General features: G+C 42.6%; 1 protein-coding gene and 1 long non-coding RNA gene across 9 annotated transcripts in view; one reads left to right on the forward strand and one right to left on the reverse strand.

Moving 5' to 3' along the window:
- The window catches only part of DIP2A (DIP2 acetate--CoA ligase A), a 73947-nt gene extending 57439 nt beyond the window's left edge, over positions 1 to 16508 (reverse strand). For 7 of the 8 annotated variants that reach the window (XR_015804754.1, XM_088167726.1, XM_014891713.2 and 4 more), the window contains exon 1: positions 16393 to 16504. Coding sequence is in view for 7 of the 8 variants with exons in the window: in XM_088167726.1 (XP_088023852.1) it covers positions 16393 to 16489 (97 nt within the window). In the remaining variant the exon portion in view is untranslated. Of the gene's footprint in view, positions 1 to 16392 lie in introns of all 8 variants that reach the window. The other variant, XM_088167728.1, reaches the window with a different exon arrangement.
- Positions 16509 to 16695: 187 nt separating this feature from the next.
- Positions 16696 to 17969, forward strand: LOC148223146 (uncharacterized). Its single transcript, XR_015804699.1, has 2 exons — positions 16696 to 17126; positions 17703 to 17969. It is a non-coding gene; the product is annotated as an uncharacterized LOC148223146 (long non-coding RNA).
- Positions 17970 to 18471: the final 502 nt, after the last annotated feature.

Below are 18471 nucleotides of genomic sequence, written 5' to 3' on the forward strand. Positions count from 1 at the left end.
TCCCTATAGATGAACCAAAGATGAACATACAAATCCTTTAAGATAAACTACAGAAACACTGGAAAATATGAGAAAAGTTTAAGGAACAATGGCAGAAATTAAACAGTCTAAAGAAAACTGGAAGTGGTTTGGGACAAATATTTTCTCCATATGCACACCTGTGAGCTTCAAGCTGGGACACACACAGGTGTGCCACCAAAAGATTCGGCCCATGACAGTTCACAATCATTTTTATTTAACCCACAAGCTTTTATCACCACCTAAATCTAGGAACCAGAACAACTCCTCCAAACTTGCCACTATTACCCATTCAAAGACGACCACGTACCTGGTACAAGCTCTCCCAGACACTACACTTGTGTATATCAGGCAAAAGCCAAACTGATCAACAGGCAATGAAGGAACTAAAAGATGAAAATCATTACTTGCAATCCAAGAAAATTTTGGCTCTCCAAACTATACAGCAGCCAACACTTGCTGCCCTGAGATAAGGGCTCTGGTAGGTCTGTGCCTACCACATCTGGTAGGTCGGCTGATACCTTAATTTAGTCTGCATATGATGAGAGCTAAGTGAAGTGTGAAAACATCTTGATTGGAATCTTTCATATTACAGGAATCTCTTTAAAATGGAAATGACATCTGATCATCTCATATGGTGATGCATTTGACTAAGCCATTAGAAATTCTATTTCAAAGATCCTATTTGAAACATCCTGAGAGCATCACGATGCCTTTGAAGCAGTATTAGAAGTTGAGCATGACTTCATTGAAAATGTATGTTACTGGTAATTCTTAATTTGCAGCAGGACTTGCATCCCTTTCAGGGAATTTAAGTTATCAAAGTACAAATCTTGTCTGATGTAAAAGTAGCAGCATGGAGATATACAACTATATAAATGCAGAATTTCATTAAACCTTTGCACATAGAACAGAATCACTGAAACATCAAGTTCTAGACACTAGGCAAATACTGACAAGCTAATTATATGTATCTTAATGATAGAAAGGGAAGGAATTTGACCAATATGTTAATAGCAAAATATATGGTCTTCCATTCTGTTCACAATTACACAGTGGGACTGTATTTTACAATATCATTAACTGTTTAATAAATTATAGAAGGAATTATCAAAACGAATAGATTTAGTCTGATCAAGCCATTAGGAATTTTGCAATTGGCAAAGCAATCCAAAGTAACATTTAGAATTAGAATAAGAAAAGTCTCTTCTGACACATTTACATATCACCTTTTCACCTTGAAGTTTCAAAGCACTTGCAGGACAAAGACAGCACTTGTATTTTACAACTTTAAAAAGCCAAGGTGGGTGAAACCTACAGCTCAGAGAGGATGTGCAAAGTCAGAGCATTCCAGGTTATTCTGTTCCATGCAACCCATACGTGAGAACTGCATGTGTACATAGGGAGAAGAGAGAGCTACTCCTTTCAAACTCTGGAACTGCCTGGCTTAAACACTGATTTGCTACATTTGCCAGGAGTCAGCATTTGATAGCACAAAAGAAGGTTAAATAACTGGATCACAAAAGCAGCCTTAGCAGCAGTTTCTAGGCTCAGTTAAGCCTAATTAATGAATTGTTCTTCCACTGCTGCCGTAAATCCTTAAGCTTGGTCCACAGGGAGACAGGAAAATCTCCAACTCTACCACTTCTCTTCTGTGCTGTTGGAGCTCCCTGCAGGACACACACACAGAGTGACAGATGCCAGCTATATGTACACTTGTGGGTGAACAACATCTATCACACCAGGTACTATTCCTAGCTCTCATTATGATGGAGATCAGTAATTTTGCCATCTCTTTTAAAAGGCTGAGGAAAGCTACACACATGGGGAGGAAGGAATGGGAATCCTCTGGCCCACAGGGAATGTACTGTCTGCTTCCACAAAAGCCAACAAAAGAAGTTGGAAATGACCAATGGGAATATCCAAATAATTTATGAGACCACAAAATAATTTAAAAACCCACCAGCAAACCCCAAAACACTTAAACAGCAGAACAACACTCAAAATTCACCAAATATGTTAAAAACATACAATGAGAAGATCTGTAACCCCCATACACAGGTGATTTCAATTTGTAAACTATGAAACTTTTTCAATGGATTTCTAGGTCTTGGTTTCAGATTTGATTCGTTTCCTGACAGGTCATTACCATGCCCTCATATGCACTGTAAAACCATGCTTTTAAAGAAAGGATTTACAGTTAATCTTCAAATAATTGGGGTGAGGTGGGGTGGCTAATGGGCAAAATTTTAGGATGAATGTAGACGCTTTGACTTGTTAAAATAAAACACTGGCATATTAAAAAAAAACCAACAACTTCATCAGTATTCATGTTAAAGCTATATAAATAACATAATACAACATAATTTTACTAATAAATCAGACCTCACTAATATATTGGGTGCACATAAGTCATCTGACATGATCAGATGAATGATTCAGAGATCCTGGCTGAATTACAGAATGATAAACTGGAAAAAAAAAACCAAACAAAAAAACCCAGCTGAATTATTCACAGAAGGAGGCAGCAAAGTAAGCCAGCTGGTGCACACAAATATCCTCTCATGGCAGGAAAAAAACCCCATCAATCCCTATTAGGACCAGAACAGTTCAGTGCTTGCACACTTGGGAAGACCCAGCATGTGTCCCTGTGGTGCCTAAACTTATTACAATTTATTTCCAGTTGCAACACTACTTATTAAGTGTATTTTCGGATGAAATGGAGCTCTCCATGAACAGCATGAACCAAATGTTGGCAGAAAATGTTGAGCAGGGAGGTTGGACCAGATGACCCATTGTGGTCCTTCCAACCTGGCCCATTCTGTTATTCTGTGATTTCTGCCAACTTTTTGCTGCACCTTTTTCCTCGTTTATCTGTTAAAAAGAGCCAAAGGAAAGCCAGGTTTGGTGTCTCAGATGCTCCAGCCCCCAGCCAGCACCTGTTTGAGGTTGAATGTTACATGCTGATCCCAGGCTGCTGCCAAGGCAGGGGCTCAGCAGGAGTATTTTCTATGAAGTAAGGTTTGTTAAAACCTTATTTGTGAAATGCATCTTTAGCACAAATAAGTATTGAACACAAGAATTATTTTTAAATTGGCTGCTTAAAAAGCAAGCAAGTTAGGGAGAAAAGATGAACCAATTCTAGAACATACCAAACATGTTTCCAGAATATCCCATGCAGTGATACCCATAATCAAAGGTCTGAAAAATACTCTTTTGCCAGTAACATATCCTTACCAACATTAATGATGATCAGGAACAGACAAGCTAGCAGTATCTTAAGTCACTTATTCTTCCTTACCACTTCTGCCTAATCTGTGCAATTGCTGTTTCCCAAAATATGCATATGGATATGGATCTGTCCAGTATCTTTTGCAGATCAGGTATCTTTTGGACACCTGTATCCATGTGTTTGATGGCATTACGTCTAAATATCTCTACCAAGCTACTTGGTTATTTACCTTTATTAATCCTACTGTAAGATAAAAAGTATTTGATTGTCAATTACATCAGTAATATAAAGCACCTTTAACTGGACCAAACCTGAGAAATCTACCAAAAATGCTGTCATTTGGGAGGAGGTCACATTTATAGAATCAGAGAATAGTTTGGCTGGAAGGAACCTTAAAGCTCATCTAGTTTTAATAGCCTACTATGGTCAGGCAATTAATTATAATTTATAGTTATTATATAATGAGTGTTATAATGCCCACAATAGAATCAAAGTATTATAATTTACAATTATGATATAATTAATATAATTTATAATTCCCTTGTTAAGGTCATATCATTAAGCTGCTTTTTCATTCACAGTGACTTCTTACCTTTCCAGCTTCTTACTATCACATTACTAACTCCAATACCTCTATTTTTTTCCAGGATTCCCCAGTGGCAGTTATTCACAGAAGATTTTGGTCCATTCAAAAAACTGTATTCTCAAGTCTTCCCTATTCACACTGATCGACTTCCTCCTGTCCTAGGAGGATATGCTCACCTATTTCCTTTTCCCATGTATTTACCTGAAAGCCCTTGAACTTCAAAGTTATAATAATTCAGATGGAAGGGATCATATTTTCCATTCTAAGGAAGGTTCCCACTTTCCTTAGCAGACACTTGTCTTTCAAACCAAGACACCCCAGAAAAATAAGACTGAAATCAAGAAATTCTCATGAAATCTCCAAGGAATTCTACTCATGTCAGACTAACATCCCTTAAAAAATCTCCAAGCCACTGCAGTTGGGAAAAAAAAAGAAAAAGTAATTTCAAAGTCAATAACTCTGCATATCAATTTTCCTCAGGATCCTGTTGTACTTTCTATGTTGTGAGAAAAAAAAAAACAAACACCATGAAAGTAAAGGCCTTTCCTGCAGAAGCTGGAAATCAGCAGTATTATTAACATGTTGTCAAGATCTAGTAAGATCTACAGAAAGACCAAAAGAGAGTTAAAGGCATCAACGCAAGATTCTTCTGTCAGATTTCAGATTCTATGTTAATTTCTATGTTTATGCCTCACTTTCAATAGCCCTCAGTCAGGGATCTGCTGCTCAGAATCTTTGCTAATAAACTCATGTATTCAAGACTCTCCAGAAGTGTCATGTGAAAGCCCAGACATCAGAAACTTTCTTGAAACACCTAAAAAAACCTGAAGATGAGTCTCAAAGGCATAACCAATTTCTATAAAGATGGCAACTGGATTTCCTCTAAAACTAAGTTTTCCTCAGTCTCAAAATGCAACTCACTTGCATTTACCATAAAACACCAATTGCTAATTCTACTAAACACGTATTACTTCACTTTTACTAAAAAGGTCTAGAAACTGACAAATCTGCAGAAGTTAGTATACTATCACTAGGTTTATCATCTGAAGGTAGTATGTCACCATGATTTTTTGGGGGTTTGGGTGGGGGGGTGTGGTTGGGCAGGTGATCCTCTTCTGGTCACAAAGTAAAAGCATTGTGCTTACAGAAATATCTCTATTTAAATTAATCTGAACCATGTTTTGCTGAAGATACTTTTACTAATTACAAAACAGCAGCATTAACTTCAAGTGAACTGTCGTACTGTCCTTCTAGCCCAAAATTAGGCAATGCTCCTTACACAGCATCAGGTAAAAATTTCACTGCAATCATTCTCCCAAATATGACAACCACTGTTGAGGGCCACAAAATAAGTTCTCAAATTTTGCAGCTCATAGCTTCCTTTATGAAAGAGCATTGAGAACCTATTTCATGTGATGAACACAATTTTGATAGCATCAGTACCACATGAGTCATCAATCTATCCCACAGTACTCTTCAATCACCCCAAGGAATTATCTCATACCGATTCAGAATCTCTCTTTATTCTGCAGTGTCAAAACATTGCTTGTTTGAACACAGCAAGGCTACCTCTTGTCATGAGTCAGTTTATTGGGCTTCCCAAACTGCACCAGCTGCACCAACATGTGACTGAAGCCCTGCAGAGCACAGCTCCGAGTTAAACATAAAGTCACTACTTACAAATATTCACTAAAGAAATGAAAATCCTCCAAATAACCTCGTGGGTTATTATTAGTGCTGAATATTGTGGACAGAAGTGCATAAAACGCAGAAAAAGCTCTTTCTACAGCAAGGAAAAACCTACCTGTTTGTAGCACAACAGTGGCTAAAAGGCCCTAACCCAAAAAGGGAACTACCCAAATAAATGGTAAGAGCAACCCTGATGCAAGAGCTTGCCCATGGAAGACGCAGGGCTCCAGGGCACAGAAAACATGTAATGATCACAAGAATAAGTTGTCAGTTATTAGCTATTCACAAGTTTTGTATGTTTAACTTTTTTTTTTTCCCCCTCTGGTTGCAGTCCAGGGAACACTGGTCCTGTCAGGAAGAAGGAGCAGCAATATAGCAGTTGTGTAAGTACAAGCTCAGCCACTGAGTTTGTCAAATCTAATTTATATGGCTCCCATTTTAAATAAAAATACAAGACTATTTATTCCTTACTACTATCTACCATTTTCTGGTTTCACTAAGCATTCTGCTACTCCTCCTCTGTCCCAAACCAGCCTGTAAGCACCTCATCCCAACTACCCTGCTACAACTCTGCAACACAGACTTATCCCAATTTAAGACCCATATAACTTGCTAGGATAAAAGTAACATATACAAGGACTCATGCACAGACATTTTATAATTTATAATCTTAACAGTAATTTAAGATTAGAATATCAAGCCACAGCTACAAGCAAATACAGAATATGTATGTCAAGGAAGGTTTTTGTTTTGAAGTTTTGTCAGTGCTGTGCCACAAATTGCTTACATTGTGGGTAACAATGAGGTAAAAATCAAACAAAAATCAATTTCACTGGAAAAGGGCAATATCCACAGTGATACCTCTTTCAGATCTTTGTCCCAGCCCCTGTCTTCTGTAAAGACCTGTGTTACAGGTATTCCCAGCACCTGAAGTTCTTCTTGCAATTAGCAGAATCTAAACATTCTGAAGAGCACATGAAAACATCTGCTAGGAATGGAAGAGCCTCATTTGCTAATAGTCAGTCTCAGGTACTGATAAATTAATGTCCTGTGGAAATCAAATCAAATCAGAGCCCTGTCAAGATCTGTTAAAACCTAAATCTGAAGAAAACTACGACTGTGCATTTAATTAGGCAATAGCTGCCGATGCATCTAATCCTGGCTTCACAAATATGAAAAGTCTGGAATCACAACTATAATTTGTTCCAAGTTCATCAGAAGAGTTTCCTGTTTAAAAAAAAAAACATTTCCTTAATCTTCACATTCCTTCATCTGTTGCACCATCACACTGGTTGATTACTGTAAGTAATGCTTTTTAAATAGACTGGTTTATTCAATTATTCATGGAAAGTAACCCAAGTCCTCTCTAACAAGGAGGCTGCAGATGGAAAATGAGCACAAGGGACAGCAGTGCCCATTGCCTTGACTGCTGTGCTATTGCTCAAACTAGTATGTCCAGCCACGGATCTGGATCTGACCACACAGAATATATTATTTCTCTCTTTCCCAAACTACTCAAGGCAGACAAACACATGGCAAAAATGCAATACACAAACCCACAGCAGTCAAACTAACCCTGACCTCATTGGTGTTTGTGTGTACACAGTCAACTGAGACTATGCTCACACCCAAACTTGTTTTTTTCGAATACTGTTTCTGAAGGAAAAATGAAGGAAAAAAATCTTTAATGAGCTACTATCCCTGAAAACTGAATATTCTGCAGACTCGAACTGGGAGGACCTCCAGAGAGAAGCTCTTAACATGCTTGCACTAGACTAAGGTGGGGGGTGGGAGGCAGGGAAAAACACCTCAAGCTCCCACCAGGAGTTACTCTGGGGTCATCTGCTTGACTGTTGTTTCAAGGTCATGCATTTTACTACACAGACATCTAAGCCAGAGGCAGTAGAAAAAAAGCAAAGAGCAAAAATGAGCATCCCCAAGCATAACCATTTAAATTCCTACAAGGTGTACTACAAAACCTCAACTAGCTGGTTGATAAAGTTTAAGCTTCTTCATGATTTTTACTTAGCACATGAGAGCTTAGGCAAAAAAAGTTAGAAAAGATGCTCACACCTAAATTCACTTTTTTCAAATAGTATTTCTGAAAGAAAAATGAAGGAAAAAAATGTTTACTGAGCTCTCGTCTCTGAAAACTAAATATTCTTTGCAAGCTGAAGTAACTTCCACCAAATACAAATTATACACAAACATCTGAAATGAGAAACTTTATTAATTTTGTTAGACAACACATAATTGCCAACTAAAGTTTAGTGGTTGCAATGCCTTTTCCTTAACCCTACAAACTGTGTGCTTCCACAACATGGCCTGTCAGACATGCTCTCTTTGCAACCACACATTCTGGAACTTTCTTAACATTTCCTACTCCTTACAATGTAAGGCAGAAATCTCATAATGAGAGACTTTGACAGAATTCTGCCTTAATGCACAGGCAGCTGGTACATATGGAGCTGAAGCCCCTCCAGTTATAGCCAACCTACCTCCCAACACAAGTTCTCATTTCTCCATAAGCAAATAACTTCTCAAACACTATGTGATAAAATGCTGAGTTAGCTGGTATATTCCCTGTATCTGATGAATCTCAGATCTGTGGGACACAAACATATTGATTATGATTTATGGGAGCTTTCATATTTCAAGTTCTAGGACAAAATGCTGCTACAATCAGCAAGCCCTACGTTTCATTTGAGGCTGGATCCTCAACAGATTGAAGGAACAGCCGTGCAGATACAGGCAGACGCTGAAAAATCTTATTTTTGGGTATGGATTCATGTTGCAGCTAAGCTGAAGTATTGGCACCCTCTTTCACTCTTCTGCCCTCAACCCAATCCAGCTCTGAGGCCATATGGCTGCAAGTAGGAAAAAGGAAAAATAGAAGAAAATGAAAATTTGAGCCGCAGTGAATTATAACAAAAGGCCAGAAAAATTATTTGCATCTATCTTCATAATAACACACCACCAGCTATTAGTATCCTTTTAGTGTCCATAAATAGCAAATCCTACAAGAGGCAGTTTTTTGTCAGACATCACTGAACAAAAAGTCCCTGCTAGTTGAGGGATGAGGCCCAACCGGACTCAAAGAGTGTTGGAATTCTCTTCAAGTTCTTAAAGGGATGTAAACTAGAAGTGTCTTGACCTTTAAAAGGTAACAACAGACATAGAAGATTAAGAGCTGCTTCTTTCTTCACAGAATTGTAAATCGCAGACACCTGCTACAAGGCACAAGCTTCCACACAGGGAAACAATAGCAACAAAAATCCACAGAAGCTTCAAATCTTTGAGTGCTGTGGAGCACTGCTGGGCAAACACTTTGAGAGAGACAAAAGGTCATAATAAAGCAGTGAGAAAGTGATAAAAGGATATGATGACAATTTGGAAGCTTTAATTATTCAGTCGCACGTTTCAACTCGGTCCCCTGAATTCTGCATTGCAGAATTGCTTTGTTAGACCTCTGCACGGGAAAATCATACATTGTATTTTACTGCACATCATGGTGGGCTAACAGCTGGACTTTATGAACTCTTGAGATCTCTTCCAGCCTAAACAATTCTATGATCCTAGAATTTGAGTCTGCAATCATCATGTCAAGAGAACTCAGGCTAATACACCAAGTTTATGTTTCCTCGAGAGCTACAAACCTTGTGCCAAGAAACTGTCAAATACTTTGATGCTTATTCCAAGGTAAATACAAGGGTTCTTAATAACCAAATGACTGTCATGTAATCAAGACAGACTGATATGTTTTCCCTCCCATTTGCATACAGGTATATTAAAGTCTTTCAGTAAAAGAACTGGATGATACATCTGTAACTCAGCTGTATTAAATGTCATCAAGCAGGCACCTTCTTTAGTCCAAGAGATGCCACAGCCCATCCTCAATGAAGTCACATTTCAGAAGAATAATCCATTCCTTTCAGAAAACCTAACAAACCCAAAGGAAAAAAATCTCTCCAACAGCATTTTAACTAGCAAATGGAAAATAAAAAGTCATTTCATGATCTCAAGATCGGCAGAGCTTAATCTAGGTTTAGGGGAAGGATAGGGAGGTAAAACACAGATTAATGTTCAATGCTAATTTTATAAAGGTCTATTTACTTCATAAATGTGCATTTATAATTTTAAGAGAAGTTTATTTTTGCACAAGAACACCTGGAAGAAGAACTATTTCTTTTAATTTTCTTAATGTACAGGTTGCCGTCCTACTTTTGTTCCTCGACACGTGTTAACCTTCGCTGCCAAAGCAATGTGTAAAAGAATAACAAGATTTCTACTCAAACACAAGGAAGAGATTAATTTAAACACTGATTAAATAGAGCAGAAATCCAGAAGACAATCACTAAAAGCCCCAACCATCTAACTGGTCGAGTCTGAAATTCTGCTTTGATGGGAAAGGAAGCTGACTACCTAGCAATCCCAGTTTTCCTGGTTTAGAATCTTCTGTTTCCTCACAGTGATAAAGGTAACAGAATAGTACATTTAGTCCTTTTTTCTGCAAGCCTTTAAGTGCATTACCATAATTCTTAAGCTGGAAGCCAGAGTCAACAAAATAAAATTGGATGTCCTCACTGCTCACAAAATTGTTTCATTAAGAACAGTTAAAGTTAAGAAGTGTAAGGATGCTCTCAGCTCAGATGAGATACCTTGCTTATCCTCCTATGTTCCAGAAGGCAGAAAGAAAGACGAGGAGGGAGGGACAGCAGAATAACAATGATGGAAAATGAGTATGATGGGGGAGTGGGAATGAAAGCAAAACGGAAGGCACATTACAGATGAAAACCATTGCCAATCATACTATTCCAATACTACCACAGTGCTTTCTAACATGGTTGCAATATTTTAGGTCAACTCAACAAGAGCCTCTTAACCAGCGTCTTATTACTTTCCAAAATAGAGGGGAGAATTAAAAAAAAATCTCATCTGATCATCCAGCACAGCAGACATGGAAAGAAAAATAAAATGCTTTCTTTTTGTTTTACCTTCCTAGTGCAGAAACGTTCAGAGGACTCTTGGCACCCAATGTGAGGCCTGAGGGCATTGAGAGGAAAGGGTGAAAAAGGAATAACAGTTCCTGGGTAACCTGTTTTTTGTGTGCTGAATATAGAAGCCTCGCTAAGCGGCACCATGTGGTCTAGCCTAGCCTGGTTGGCACATGGCTTTGGCTCCAGGAAGGGGGATAAAGGCCAACTGGCAGCATAGAGGAGGACCAATCTGGGCTGCTGAAGAATGGCAAGACATTGCCACTCAGGTAGAGAAGCTACCTGTAAAAGTCCTAATGAGGAACACCAACAACACGAGCAGGTAGATCAGGCGGCACAGATAGAGGTGTCGAAGATAGATTTAGACTGGCAGCACAAGGGAGAGTTGTTCCTGGCTCGATGGGCCCATGATGCCTCAGGTCATCAGGGCAGAGATGCCACATATAAATGGGCACGAGACCGAGGGGTGGATCTAACCATGGACAGTATTTCTCAAGTTATCCATGACTGTGAGACATGCGCTGCCATCAAGCAAGCCAAGCGGGTGAAGCCCCTCTGGTATGGGGGGCGATGGTCCAAATATAAGTATGGAGAGGCCTGGCAGATTGACTACATCACACTGCCTCAAACCCGCCAGGGCAAGCGCTATGTACTGACCATGGTGGAAGCCACCACTGGATGGTTGGAGACCTACCCTGTGCTTGGAACACCATCCTGGGCCTGGAAAAACAAGTCCTGTGGTGGCATGGTACCCCTGAGAGAATTGAGTCTGACAACGGGACTCATTTCCAGAACAGCCTTATAAACACCTGGGCCAGAAAACATGGCATTGAGTGGCTTATCATGCACCAGCTGCTGGGAAAGCTGAATGGTGCAATGGCCTGCTTAAAACCACCTTGAAAGCACTGGGCAGGGAGACTTTCAAAAACTGGGAGCTGCATTTAGCAAAGACCACCTTGCTAGTTAACATCTCACTCCCCTAATGGAGCTGGACCTGCCCAATCTGAATCCTTGTGAACAACAGAGATCAGGTTCCGGTGGAACACATGAGAGGTATCCTGGGAAAAACTGGATTAATTCTGCCTCAAGCAAAGACTAACCCATCTGTGGGGTTGTCTTTGCTCAGGGACCAGGTTGCACGTGGTGGTGCAAAAGGATGGAAAGACAAGATGCATCCCTCAAGGGGACAGTCACACTGTGTCTGTATCTAAATCTAGATGTATATATTTATATAATTGAAGTAATGCATGTATGTATATAGTTTAGAAGTTTAAGTTTGGTGTAACATGTTGGTGTGGGAAAAAAAATCAGGGTGGATAATGCAAGAGGTTAGGATTTTTAAATTTTTTTTCCCCTCTCAGGGTATTTTCTCCCATCTGCTGCCTAAGAGATGACAACAACCTTTACTTAAGATAGACAAAATATGCAGCCAAGGAGGAGAGGGAGGGGTACACCTGGCTGCACTCTTGTAGCTGAGGGGCTTTCCCTTGGGAAGGGCAGGAGATTTTGGCTGGGCTCAGCTCCTCACTGGCTCTGGGGATTGGAAGGGACAGCCTGAAGGATGCCAGCCAGGTGCCCAGACCTGCGCAGGCCGGGTGTTAACATGTGAGAACAAGCTTTGAAAACTTCCTCAGTCCCCATGGGCATTTGGCAAGCCCCAGGTACCATGGCACAATTAATAGTTTCTGTTGGAGAGCCCAGAAATTAAACAAGGAAGATGCTGCAGGTCAAGTTTCACAGACTGCCATCTGCCTCCTCAGTCACAACAGTTCTTCCCACTGACAGCCTCAGATTATATTTATTTCCAAGTATTTCCAAGACTTCCATTACAGAAAACTACCATTTTAAGATCAGAAAAAACTTAAGCCCTAAATATCATGATTTACCACAAGGAAAGCAGGAATAAGCGTGTGTGGCTGTCTCTTCCTCCCCCGATTTCACATGAGGAAATTTAATACCACATCAGTACTGTTGTGTAACAAAGGGACCTAAAACCTTTCAGCTCTGACCACTATCTTTAGGTTTTATAAGAAAGGCGTTCTGACAAAAAAAAGTATTATTTTATCAATTTATTTTTTAAAAATCCCAATCAAACTAATTACAAAAAGTACATGCTGAAGTATTGGTGGAATATTTGCAGTAGCCAAAGATGTGAGACATTAAATACCTTTACTTTTTTGAGGCAATACTTCATAGCTGGTATCTTCCTCCACTCAGGTATTACCTGCAGTACCTCAAAATGTGCCAAAAATCCCCAATCCTTGCAAAAAAAATCCCCAAAACAATAAAAAGGAAGGAAACCCAAAGCCATATACTTAATGTTTCAAGCTGCAGAAATTCAGACCAAGAAAATGTTGTACCATCCACATGCCGGTCAAACACCACCTCAAAGTTGGTACAAGCATATTTTTCTTCCTGCAATTTTTTCCTGATTTTTAATGAAGACAAATTCAATGTTGTGCATCCAAAAGGCCCAGATTAACTGGATCCAGATAGCAACAAGCACCAAAAATTCCCAAGAAAGGAAACAAACGTAGTCCTATATTCTTGTAAGTCCCTGAACTGCTGGCTGAGGGCACTGCCACCACCACCAATCCTACAAGACAAAGCCAACACAAGCTGACACCAGGTCCTCGTTGCTGTATCACATAATTTTATCTTTGACTACTTCTACATATCTTGTCCTGAAATGATCAAGGAACAAGTGAAGCATCTTCTCACACAGATAACCCAGAAGAAGCAAAAAACAACCCAATTCCAAAGCGGTGTACAAGTAAATTTAGGTACATAAAAACATATACATATATATGATGCAATATCATCGAACAAGTACAGGCTTTAAAACAGTGATCCCTTTCCTACAGAATCTCCACTGCAGATAAGAATTTTTTAAAGAACTGTTTATAACCTTAGCTCTCTTTCAGAGCAGGGAAGAAAAAAATCACACCAAACCCCCAAAACAAACAAACAAACGCCAAAACACCAGTGTTTTATAGTTACAAATAAACAACCTGAAGTACTGGATCTTTACAGCATCCCCATCATACTCTGGCACTCTGCATCTTTCCATTACATCAGAAAGCTGCAGCATCTTAGAGTCTTAAGATAAGCAAGCCTAGTCCACAGATCCATCAGCTGAAACTCAGCTTAGGCGCCAGGCACGGTCTCAAAAGGTCTCCCCAAAAGGTTGCAGCAGATCTCTTAGCTTTCTTTACAAGATTCACAAATTTTTTTCAACACGAAATTAGTGGTGATATAACAAAGCAAAGCAGTAGCATCATAGTAGGGTCACTTTTTATCCCAAACTATTATTTTTCTAGTACATGAAGAATACAAACGACATCAAGCAAGAAATTAAGATCTTGCAAAGCTGAAGGATTCCTAACAGTGCACATGACTGGAATTGTAGCATGAACTGGCATTCCATCCTCATCCAAAATTCTTCTCAGCTGAATGGTCTACTTAGGATTTTGAATTGCCTTTAGAAAATACCAATGTACTCGTGTCTTCCTTCTTCTCTACACCTCAACAGAAACATTTTTCCCAACTTTTGCTATGATCATCTGAAGCAAAACCAAACTAGGAGATTAATCATCTTCTCGACTTAGTTTTTACAGGTAAAAATGTAATCAAAGAGAGCAGACATTATTCCTGCCTCATCACAACACACACAATATTTCAAAGCACACAGACAAAGCAGAAAGGAACTTGCTCTCACGTTTCTCCTTTTCTCTTTTCTCCCTCCACACTTCCCCTCAATGATGGGAACATCCGCCCAAGTACTGACCTTCTCTAACTTGAGGCATATTAAGCATAAGAAATCTTAGATTGCTATTCCTTCCTCTCCAAGTTCTGAGCATTAATGATGGAGGGCTCCATTAAAAGCTGCCGATACAAACATCAAGGAATGGCAGGATACAAGCACGTACCATATTTCCAGATGTTGAAGAACTACGTGCAAATGTTTTCCAGTTTAGGAAAGACAGAAAGGGAGTCATATCTACGCTCATAAACTAAGTCTTCAGAGTGATCAAGAAATTCAAGCTCACTCCATTAGTCCAGCAGCTACACAGCAATAATACACATTCTACATCAGACCCACAGCACTAGGACAGTGTGCAATCACCTCAGGCGTCTCACAGGTTTAACATACTGCAGATCTACCCATAAAAACCCGTATTTTATCAGTTAAACAAACACACAGGTCACACAGCAGAGGAGCCAGCCCCAGGATATGCCTGCACGTGTCAGCAGGCACACAGGAAGAACCACTGCACCCAGCAGGGCACACGGCCCCAGCACACACGCAGCAACTCATCTTGCAACAGGGCATGCCAGGTACTGCTTCTGACTGTGCCTGCAGACATGCAGCAACAGGTCACACTTGGACAACAGTCACCCATCCTACACTTCTCCACTGCCTCTGCACCAAAGCTTCCACACTGGAGATGATGACAGCAGACCTCTGAATAACTTATGAAACCGTGACCCGAATCAGGCAGCACGTTTGGGTGAAATAGCCCCAGTTTTGCTCACCGGCTGATCTGAAAATTTATCTGAGGAGCACACTGAATACTCCTAATCCTAAACCCACAGGTGGTATTAACAGGTTCTTAGCCCTTCTGTTCAAGGGTACAGCTTGATAGTGTAACTGGGGAAAATGCAATGAACAAGCACTCCCAAAACGTGCTGCCTCCATCACCTCCACCCTGGCGTGCTCTCCTATACCTGCCTGTCTGCAGGACGGGCTGTGCCAGAGAATCAGTATGCAGAAAATCCTTCCCCAGCTCTTTAACAGAGATACCACGACTAACACCCAAAGGGATTACAGAAGGGCTGTCATCATCAAACACTGACCTGGAGGTGGAAGGGATGTCTCCTTTTGGGGGCTGAAAATCCATCAAATAGTCACAGTGATCCTCTGCCTGGCACTGCATATTGTCACCTCTGAGCCCATTAATGCACAGGGCTGGAGCCCCTCTGCTCTGCAGAAGGCAAGGACAGCTGGGGGTGTTCAGACTGGAGAAGACTCCAAGGAGACCTTAGGGTCCCTTCCAGTGCCTGAAAGGGCTCCAAGAAAGCTGGAGAGACTTTGGAGTTTCAAGGGAGAATGGCTTCCCACTGATAAGAGGGCAGGGTTAGATGGGATATCGGGAAGAAATCCTTCCCTGGGAAGGTGGGGAGGGCCTGGCACAGCTTGCTCAGAGGAGCCGTGGCTGCCCCATCCCTAGCAGTGATCCAAGGTCAGGCTGGATAGCGCTTGGAACAACCTGGGATAGTGAAGGTGTCCCTGCCCATGGCAGGAGGATGGAACTGGACGAGCTTAAAGATTCTAACCCCAACCATCCCATGACTCTGTAGTTCTATAAAAACGGAGCTAGCATCATCATATTCCTGCCTGTATATACGGCGAAGCACAAAAAAAAGTTGGAAATTAATGACAGATGCAGAGAGCGAGATTTAAGGTTCCAGCTACAGTTAGGAACAGGTATTAAAACTGAAATAAATTGTCTTTCCGGAGTATCCAGCAGCACGCTAGCCGCCCATGTGGAAGAGCTCCTGAGGGGCCACCACCAGGCGTCAGTCGCAGGGGCCGCGGGCGCTCGGTGCAGCCGCGGGGATGGCGGGGGACGGCGCAGGCCCGCCCGAGCCCGGCGCCGCCGCCCGCTCCCGGCTCCCAGCTCCCGGCCGAGGGCTCCGGCAGGAGAGGAACCCGGGCCCGCCGAGAGCAGCGCCGGGGAACCGAGACACCGCCGCCCCCAGAGCCATCAGCGGCCCCGCGCCCGCTGCAGCCACCCGCGGCCTTCCTGCCGCGCCGCCGGCCGTGCCCGGCCCCGCACAGCCGCCCTCGGCCCGAGCCCGGCCCCGCTCACCCTCCGACAGCTCCAGCTCCAGCTCGGCCAGGCTCTCGCGCACCTCGGGCGGCAGCGGCACGGCCTCCAGCGCGCAGCCCCCGCGCTCCGCCGCCATGGCGCGGGTGGGCGAGCAGCGAGCGGGCCCGGCGGAGCCACCGCCCAGCGCTGCCGCAGGTGGGGCCGGGGGCGGGCCGGGGGCGGGCAGTGCCGGGCCCGGCCGGCAGGCAGCGAAGGAGGGAGGGAGGAGGTGGTGCCGGGCCCGCCGCCCCGCGCAGCCGCTGCCGCAGCCCGGACGGGCCGTGCCTGGGCTGGGGAGGGGCCCCAGCGCGGCCCGCCCGCTCCTCATCCAGCCGCTGCTTTTCCCAGGCTCTCTTCCCTTTCCTCACGCTCCGCGTTGCCTTGGCACCTGCTGTGGTGAGGCCCCTTTCCTGAAAATACCGAAACTGCCCTTTCTTTCTCTCCCCACTCCTTCCTCCCAGCGGAAAATAGGAGCTGTGGCCGAGCCTGAGCCCACCCAGCCCAGCGCGTGTCCCAGGATAGGGCATGGACATTTCCATCGACAGAATTCCTCTGTGAGAGCCTGGATGTGAAGTCGTGTCTGGGACGGCATAAAATAAAAAAAATAAAAATTAGTGAGGGTGTCTCTTCTAAAGCCAGCCACCTCTCGAAGGGCAGTGGAGAGCGCAGGAAGTGCTTGGGTTGGTGGCTGTGTTGAGGCAGCAGCTTTTCCCTGTTCAACTGTAAGTTACAGGGTGAGTGTCGCAGGATCTGATGTTTTGGCATTCCTGTCCCCTCCCAGAAGCAAATCCAGGACCTTACCAGCAGTCCTGACCACCCAAACTGCTCTGGCAGTAGCAACTTTCCTAGAACTAGAAAATAGGGAAATCTGAGGAGTAGTCTTCTGCTTCTGTCCAAAACACTGCTCCTGTTTGGGATGATTGGGTTCTTATCGAGGCTTCCGATTTCTCCACTCAGATTACTGAGGTTAGCACATCACAGGAGAGCGTGTCCCATGTGGCTGCCCTTCCGAGGGCACAGACACACCATACCAGCACTAGGAACACCATATTACTTAAAATGTCATCCCTTACACCAGGCAGAAACAGTTCTGTTTCCACTCCTCTTCAGAAAGCTGTCTGTGGGTATCAGGGAACTGATGGGAACACAGTACCTGTAGCTCAGATCCTATTGGGTTGGATTCCTTTGATGCTTAAGTTTTAGCTTTCATATTTTCCAGATTCTGTACATTACTATATAACTCTGAACTTCATATAAAGTGTTAGCAAGTTCTCTTCACAGTTCAGTCAGACAAAACAATCCTTTTGCAGCCCAAGAACCAAGGACATCATTACAGCTTCAGGCCCAAAAAGTGCAAACAACAGCAAATTGAGGAGAGCAAACTGGGAGGATGGGACTTCATAACCTGGAGCTGTAATTGGACAATTAACCCCAATATGTACACGGACCAAAACTGACAAAAGTGTGAAAACTCGTGATCCATTGTCCATCTTGGGTGTAGCCTTGGCCAGGCTCTTGTATTGCCCAAGGTGTGTCCTTTGAAGGCCTTTTAATAAATACCCACTTTATTCCTTTAACATTGTCTAGCCTCTGTTCTAGGTAGCCTCTCAAGGCAGCATTTATGTGCAGATTTCTTTCCTGAATGGGAGGCTGCAGCATCTGCCCCTTACCTCCATGTCCCACCTGTGTTACTGGAAACAGGGACTGTCCAAAAGGAGACTCTTGGAGGGGCGTGCCACAGAAAAGTTCTTCTGAATGCAAAGCTCTGCCAAGGCTTGGGAACAGCCTTGCATATTCTGGGACATAAAAAAGGCCCTGCAGATTGATTTTAAAGTGTGCCAATGCAAAGCCAAACTCCCTTGAAACAGAACTGATCCCTAGGATGTGCCAACTGTCCTTTAAAGAGTAAGTTTTCAACTAAATGGTAGTTTTAATTGTCCCCCTAGAAATGCCAGATTTTAAAAATAGGCAGCAATTTGGATTTGTAGTGTCAGTACTGACTGGCTAACTCTGAGCACAGGCCCTCAGGGCTCACAGCCCTTCTGCTTACACTCAGCATGGAACATCCAGCTGTGAGTG

This window comes from Sturnus vulgaris, chromosome 7 (genome assembly GCF_052056855.1).
Source record: "Sturnus vulgaris isolate bStuVul1 chromosome 7, bStuVul1.hap1, whole genome shotgun sequence".
NCBI classification, from domain to species: Eukaryota; Metazoa; Chordata; class Aves; order Passeriformes; family Sturnidae; genus Sturnus; species Sturnus vulgaris.